Source organism: Elephantulus edwardii, unplaced genomic scaffold (assembly GCF_000299155.1).
Source record: "Elephantulus edwardii isolate Elephantulus edwardi_28Jun2011 unplaced genomic scaffold, EleEdw1.0 scaffold00012, whole genome shotgun sequence".
Taxonomy (NCBI): domain Eukaryota; kingdom Metazoa; phylum Chordata; class Mammalia; order Macroscelidea; family Macroscelididae; genus Elephantulus; species Elephantulus edwardii.
This window is the reverse complement of record NW_006399762.1, coordinates 12,368,968-12,377,167: the sequence shown is the minus strand read 5'-3', so window position 1 is coordinate 12,377,167 and position 8,200 is coordinate 12,368,968. Positions and strand designations below refer to the sequence as shown.

The 8,200-nt window shown below is 36.7% G+C and overlaps 1 protein-coding gene across 1 annotated transcript in view; it reads left to right on the top strand.

The window, feature by feature from the left end:
- LOC102873559 (ferritin light chain-like) overlaps positions 1-8,109 on the top strand; it is a 10,023-nt gene extending 1,914 nt beyond the window's left edge. Inside the window, exon 2 of the mRNA XM_006881140.1 lies at positions 7,371-8,109. Within this exon, the coding sequence (XP_006881202.1) occupies positions 7,371-8,109 (739 nt within the window). The remainder of the gene's footprint in view (positions 1-7,370) is intronic.
- The last annotated feature ends 91 nt before the right edge of the window (positions 8,110-8,200 follow it).

Sequence of the window (8,200 nt, the reverse complement as noted above, 5' to 3'; positions counted from 1 at the left end):
TATATCAGTGGTGTCAAAAACTAAAATTTGGCTTTTCTAGCCATTGTGTTATCCCCCATGGGGGAGGCAAGGCATGGTCTCCAGTTACCTTAACTGAAGGAATATTATCTTACAAATCATCCACAGTTCCGGAATCACTATAAGAGAACGTTCCACACTGTAAGGTATCTTGATGACGGTGTTGGAGAAAGAGTATAGACTGTGACACTGGTTTGAAAATGTAATCATAGGAGGAAGAGTGACACTAATAATGCAAGCTGTAACCAGAGGAACCCTGCATATATGCTACAGTTAAAGTTTCACTTAAGGTAAGATTGAAGGAAAAACTGAATTATAACTGTTCTGAGATAAAGTTTTCTAGATAACTGAGTAAACCAGAAGCTTCTTGAATTAATGCTGCTGAACTAAGAGCCGAGACATTCACTGGTTGGCTACTAACTGAGGAATTATGTCTTGACATTAATATGGCTGGACTAAACCTGGACTTGCATCTTGTGTTATATTTTGCCTCCCCCACTCTCCAACCTATTTCTCTAATAAACCTAACAACTGTGACACTGATGTGTCAAATGCGTTAATGGTTGGCTACCCAATGTGGACAGAGAGTGGCGTGGAGCTCCCTGATTAAAACAAGCTTGGAAAGAGGAGTGGCATCCACTTCCATAGTAGCTTGCCTCCGGAAACCCTATGAGCCTGGAGAGAGGATGAAAGGCACCCAAGTGTCGGGGACTCTCTTTCATAAGGTCGCTATGAGTCGTCTGCGACTAGATGGCACTTAACAACAACAAAAACATACACCTGTCTGCATCACAGCTCTGATTTCTTTAGTAAATACTCCCAGCAATGTGATAGCTGGGTTAATGATATTTCTATTTCTGACATTTTTTAGAAAGTGCCGGACACTGTGGATAGTGGCTTTAGCATATTACATTCTCTTCCTCAGAGAATGAGGGTTCTAATCTTTTTACATCTTCAGTAGCATTTATTGTTTGCTGCCCTGTTGAACTTCACTTTCGTTGCTGAAATGAATGGATATTTCACTGTTCTTTTGATTTGAATCTTTCCAATAAGGAGGTATTTTGAACATTTCTTCACATTTTTGTTGGCTCTATAGATTTTTTCTTTGCTGATGTTTCTATAAATATCTTGTGTGTCTTTTGTGATTGGGTTGTTCATCTTTTTTGTTGTTCTTCAAGTGGTGAAAAATTCATTAAATTTTACATGTGAGCTCTTTATCAGATATGTCATTGTCAAACGTTTTTCCCAGTCTTCCTTTTTACTCTATTGGAGAAGGTTTGTTTATTGGTTTATTTTTGCTGTTGATTTTTTTATGTACATATGTACACCATAGGTGAAAGATGGGCAATTTTCTTCTGTGCAATTAACTGTCATTGAAAACCTAATGGAGGGTAAGCTATGGGTTGGTTCCAACTTGACAGTACACAACAACAATAATCTGTTTTGTTTTCTCTTATTTGTTTTACTTTATGCTTAGAACACTATTCATATCATGTATAAGGCCTTCTAGAGTTGTTCCTAGTTTTCCTCTGATTAACTTCATAGTATTTGATTTTATTCCTAAATCCCTAATTCACCTTGAATTAGATTTTGTGTATGATGTTAGGTGTGTGCCTTTTTTTTTTGTTTTCTGCAAATGGTTTTTCAACTTTGACAGAACCATTTGTTAAAGAGGTTGTCTTTTTCTCATTTAACTGAATTGTGATGAATAGTAAATAGAAAAGCAATGATGTTAAACACTCTTAAAATGAGCCAATATAATTAATGCAGAAAGTAGTCCCTTTCTCCATATCTTGTAGGCTATAACAGAACTTGCTTTGGTACAAAAAAATGATAGTAGAGCTAATAAATGGAATACCAATGATAAATAAGAGAACAATGACATTATAGATTATGTACTCTACTAAGGGTTATGAGAGAAAGGTATGTTGAGAATATTAAGCCATCTTTCTTGTAAAAAAAATTTGTCACCGTTCTCTTCGCTTTTGCCTGTATTGTGTAGATTTAATTTTTGAAAAATGTCTTCTATTCCTTTACATGATTTACCAAAAGGAATTAAAGTATAATTGTTAATCGTTGCATGAGCTCTAGCCAATAAAAAAAATACAAGTAACGGTCAGACATTGAGCCATGTTATCAATTAAAAAAGCCCCTCTCTCAGGCTTTAAATTTCACTTTAAAATATATTCAATAGAAACTTGTTTCTTTTCCAGTATTAACAAAAAACTGGACTAGCTTCATATAATTTCATTCCAAAATGTCATTTACCAAATTAAATAAGATTCAATATGGGATATTATATTTATATAATTTGCACAGGAGATATTATAATTGACATTTTCTTAGTAAATTAATGTATATATAAAGACATTTTAAACCACAAAAATTCAATGTATTTGCCTTGATTTCTTAGTGATACTTTAAATGTGTTTGGTTGGTTTTGTTGTTGTTGTTTTCAATTTTTTATGAAAAATATTGCACCAATCATCAATAAATTTGTCTCACTATAATATCTTGAATGTTCCTTTGATAATGGAATCTGTACAGCTGACATTTTAAGTAATAACAGGGTAACCCAGGGTGAACAGTTTTCATTGGAACTTCCATGCAAACACAGCTTAGGTAAAAGGTTTGGGGATATACTTCTGAAATAAAAACAAGCAATGAAAATCCTAAGACTATAAGCAGAACAGAATGTCAGAAGATGAGCTTCATATATTGATGTGACAAATCTAGAAATTAAAAGTAACAGTTGTAAACATGCATTCACAATTAAAAGATAGAAGAAGAATACTTGAGAAAAATAGGAAATTGTCAACATTGAAATGTGGCATGTAAAAATTTATATACTAGACAGGAAATAACCAAAGTCAAAAGTTAATCTCAAGTCACAGGACTCCAGTTTTCTATTTTTCGTAGGAAGAGTTTATTTTTATTCCATATAGCATCTTATAGATTTCAACTGACAATCTTTTGGTTAGTAGTATTAGACCATTACATTAAGTGAAAATAACTAACTAACTAACATTGGTCATTTTTGATTGCTTGCTGCATGCTGATTGCCTTCAAGGTGAGCACGACTGATATCAACCCTATGAACAAAAGACCTGAAGTCTTTCTATAACTATCATAATTTTTCAAAGTTCATAGTTTCCAGAGGCATGTTGTTTAGGCAGTAGATGCTGCTCCTGCTTCCAAACTAGACAATCATATAATTTATCATAAGAAGGCCAGAACATAATGTCTTGGACTGCTAATCTATATGAAGAGTCAGAAGTGGAAAGGAAATGGTATTAAAAAGATAATTATCAAAAAGAAAATTACAAGATATTGCTTAAGTGAAACACTGCCATTATATTATAGAATAATACCCATATATCTACACAAAGAAGTTATTTTAATATCATTATTATTAAAATATAGTAACCAATCAGTAAACCCATAAAAAATTAACATTTCTGTCCACTCTGGAGAAACTATTAGTGGGCATCTTTTTTAAAGATAGTTGCCTGGCTGACCAAAATGTTGTATATTTTTCATAGTTGGAGTCTAACAGCAGATCTACAATATCAAGGGAAAGTTGTCCTACTCCTGTTATGAACTAATACAATGGTAGTGATTGAGTGAGTTTGTGATAAATTATATTAAATTAATCAAACATGCAATCAAGTTACTTGAATGTTCATTGGAATGCAGAAGTTTGAAACAAGAAAGATTGTTATTGTTGTTAAATGCTATATAGAGACAAGTATGACTCATAGTGATCTTACAAAAAAAGACCTAAAACTGGTCTTAATCTATGGTATTCTCCTCTTTGACAAACTCAAGCCTATTGCTGCGGTCACCGTGTCAATCTATCTTGTTGAGGTTTTCCTCTATTTCAGACACATTCTAATTTTCTGAACAAGATGTTTCTTTCCAAGTAAAATAGCCTCTCCTAGCAAGAAGTATAAAGATTGTGAGACAAGGTTTGTTATCTTCACATCTAAGGAGAATTCTGGCTGTACTCTTTTCTAAGACATATCTGTTCTTTGAGAGTCCATGGATATTTAATACCCTTCCCCAACATAAAACTCCAAAGGCATTAATTATTCCTGTAATTTTTATTTGGTTTATTGTTTATCTCTCAAATTTATAGCATTTAATAACAGAGACTATGGCCTGAACCTGCACACCCTAGTGTTTAAGCTGACATCATTGCTCTTAAATATTTTGGAGATATTTTTGATAGCAGACTTACACAATGCAATATATCTCCTAATATCCTGACTGCTGTTACCAAGTATGCTGATTATGGATCCAAGTAAGATGAAATTGTTTACCATTTCAATATTTTCTCCATGTATGACAATATTGTTTATTGGTTCAATGGTCAGAATTTTTGTCAACATGATGTTTAGATGCAATCATACCAAAGGTTGTAGTTCTTTATCATCTGCAGCAAAGTGTTTCAAATTCTCTTAAATTTCAGCAAGCAACAATATGTCATCTGCATAATGCGGGTTGTTGATGAACCTTCTTCTGATTCTGATGCCACATTCCTCTTTATAGAGCCCAGTTTCACATTGCTCAGTATATAAATAAAATAGGTATGGAGAATGAAAGCATTCTCACTCACACGCTTCCTGATTGGAAATCATGCAGTGTTCTCTTGCCCCATTTGGAGAACAACTTCTTTATCAAGCTGTTGATTTCACATGAACACAATCAAGAATTATGGGATTCCTATTCTGCTCAATATTAGTAATAGTTTGTTATGATCTACACAGTCAAAGGCACTTGTATATTCAATAAAACACTGATAGATATTTTGTAGTATCTCTGCTTTCAGTCAGCATACATCTGATATCAGCAATGATATCCCTAGTGTCTCAGCCTCTTCTAAACCCAGCTTGAACTTCTGGCATTTCCCTGCCAGTGTACGGTACCAGCCACTTTTGAATGATCTTCAGTAATATTTTGCTTTCATGTGGTAATAATATTATTCTATTATTTTCACATTCTATTGGAACATATTTCTTGGTAATTGAAAGAAATATTGATCCCTTCCAAGCAGCCTGCCAGGAAACTGTCCTCCAAATTTCTTGTCATAGACTTGTGAGCAGATCCAGGGCTGCATCTGGGATTTGGAACATGTCAATTGCCATCACTATGTAAATCTATGTGGTTAAGTGTTTTCTTTTCCTTCACCATCTCTTCACCTTTCCAGGCATGATGTTCTTCTCCAAGAACAACCTTTCCTAGCAACATGCCCACAGTATTCATGGCAAAGCTTCACCATTCTTTAAGGAATACTCTGACTGCACTTTCTCCAACACATATCTGTTTTGTCTTTTGGCTATCTATGTAATATTTAGTACTTTTATCCAGACCACACGTCTAAGACATCAATTTTATTCCATCATGCTAATTCATTGTCCAACTCTCAGCAACATAGCAAGTCATTGAAGAGACCATAGTCTGAATCAGGCACATATTAGTCCTCAAACTAACATCATTATTCCTCAGTTATTTGGAGATATTCCTGGTTTCAGACTTTCACAGTACACAAGGCTTCTGCTGACTGTGGAACAGAATAGGATGAAGTCATTGACAGTGTCAGTCTTTTCAGCATCAATTATGATGCCATCCATTAGTCTAGTGGTGAGAATTTTTGTTTTCTTGATATTGAGATGCAATCCGTGTTGAAGTCTGCAGGATTTGTTCATATGCAGCAAGTGTTTCAAAGGCCTCCTCACTTTCTGCAAGCAAAGTTGTGTCATCTGTATATAGAATGTTATTGATATGTCTTCTTCCAATCCTGAGGTTGAATTCATCTTCATATAGTCCAGCTTCTCAAATAATCTACTCAGCATGCAGATTCAATAGGCATGATGAAAGGATACAACCCTGAAGCATGCCTGTCTTAATTTTAAACTATACAGTATTTCCTAGCTCTGTTCACACTATAGCTTCTTGTCTTATGTATAGATTCCGTATGACCACAATTTAGTTTTTATTCCCATTCTTTTCAATGTTAGCAATAATATTTATAATCACACAGTCAAATAATACACAAATCTATATTATTCTGATATTCTTTGCTTTCAGTCAGGATTCCACTGACATCAGCAATGATCATTTTGGTGCCATGACCTCTTCTATTTGTAGCTTGAACTTCTGATAGTTCTCTTTCTATGTACTGTTCTAGCCATTTTTAAAAAATGATTTTTAATGGTATTTTGCTTGCATTTGATATTAATGATGTTTTTTATACTTTCCACATTCTGTTGGGTCATCATTCTTGGAAGTGAGAACAAATACAGGTCTCTTCCGGTCAGTGGGCCAGGCAACAATCCTCCAAAGTTCCTGGGATAGTGTGGTGAGTGCCTTCAGGGCTTCCTCTGTTGTTTGAAACACATCAATTAGTATCCCATCGATTCCTGGGGTCTTATTTTGGGAGTCTAATTGAGTGTATTACTGATAGATTGTTACTTAACATCAAGAAAACAATCATTCTCACCAGTGGACCAATACATATCATAAGGATAGATGAGGAAAAGATTGAAACTGTCAACAGTTTCATCTTATTTGGACCCACACCCACGCTACCAGTAATCAGAAGAAAGGGATCATATTGCTTTTGGAAAGTTTGGAGTCAGGGGAACTCTCCAAATTACTGAGGAACAATTACATCAGTTTTGAGGTTAAAATATGGCTAGTTCGGACCATTATCTTTTCAATAACTTAATTTGCATCTGAAACCTGGACAGTGAATAAGGAATATATCTATGCCTTTGAGCTGTGTTGTTGGAGAAGTGTACTGTATGAACTGCCAAAATAACAAACAGAAATGTCTTGGAGAAATTGCAGCCAGAATGTCCCTTGGAGAAACGTATGGCAAAGTTTCATCTCACACATTTTGGATGCATTGTTTGGGGAAGCTATTCCTTGGAGAAAGATATAACGCTTGGAAAGGTTGAGTATCGGTGAGAGAGAGGAAGATCTTCAACTGGCTGGATTCACACATTGACTATAACAATTGGCCCACATATGTTAGAAATAATGAGGATGGACAGGAGAGGACAGGGATCAGACGTGCTGTTCATATGTTCACTGAGTTGTACACAACTTAAAAGCATATTTTACCAGATGGGATATACCAGAATATAACTGAATACATCTGTGAAAAGAAAGAGTAGGGAAATGTAATCTCTTAAGTCAAAATAAGGTAAGGAGGTAATTGTGGAACCACTCAGTTCAACTACTCAGATGTGATATAAAATTGAAGCTGTATAAAATCAAAATAAGTCTATAAAAGTCAAAATATGTACTTGAGTGTATCTCACTTGAATTTACATTTTTACCTCAAGAATAAATTTAGAGTCCCCCAGCGGTCCCGTGGATTTGTCTCTTGCTTCAACAGTGTTTGGACGGAACAGACCCGGCGCCTTCCCCGCTTCCAACCTCCGACTACCCTCCAACTTCACCTCAAGGCGTAACCTCGGGATCATCTCAACCACCTCCTATTTTCGGGACCAGCGAACACCTTTTTTTTTGTTAGCCCCAAAACCTCGACCAACTTTGAGCACTCAGATCCGTCAAAATTATTCCGCCGAAGCAGAAGCTGGCGTCAACCGTCTGGTCAACCTGCACCTGTGGGCCTCTTACACCTACCTCTCTCTGGGTTTTTATTTTCACCGCGATGATGTGGCCTTGGAAGGCGTGGGCCACTTCTTCCGCGAGTTGGCGAGTGAGAAGCGCGAGGGTGCTGAGCGGCTCTTGAAGCTGCAAAACCAGCGCGGCGGGCGAGTCCTCTTCCAAGATATCCAGAAGACATCCCAGGATGATTGGGGTAAAACCCTGGACGTTATGCAGGCAGCGCTGGCCTTGGAGAAGAACCTAAACCAGGCCCTTCTGGATCCGCACGCCGTGGGTTCCGCCCACACTGAACCCCATCTCTGTGACTTTCTGGAGAACCACTTCCTGTACGAGGAAGCGAAACTGCTGAAGAAGATGGGTGACCATCTGACCAACATTAGGAGACTGGGCGGCTCCCAGGCTGAGCTGGGCGAGTATCTCTTTGAGCGTCTCACCCTCAAGCACAACTAGGAGTCTGCGGGGACTTGCAGGGGGAAACCTCTGTGTCCCCCTGCCATCAGCAGCAAGCTTCTCTATCCGACCTGATGTAGAATCTTATCCA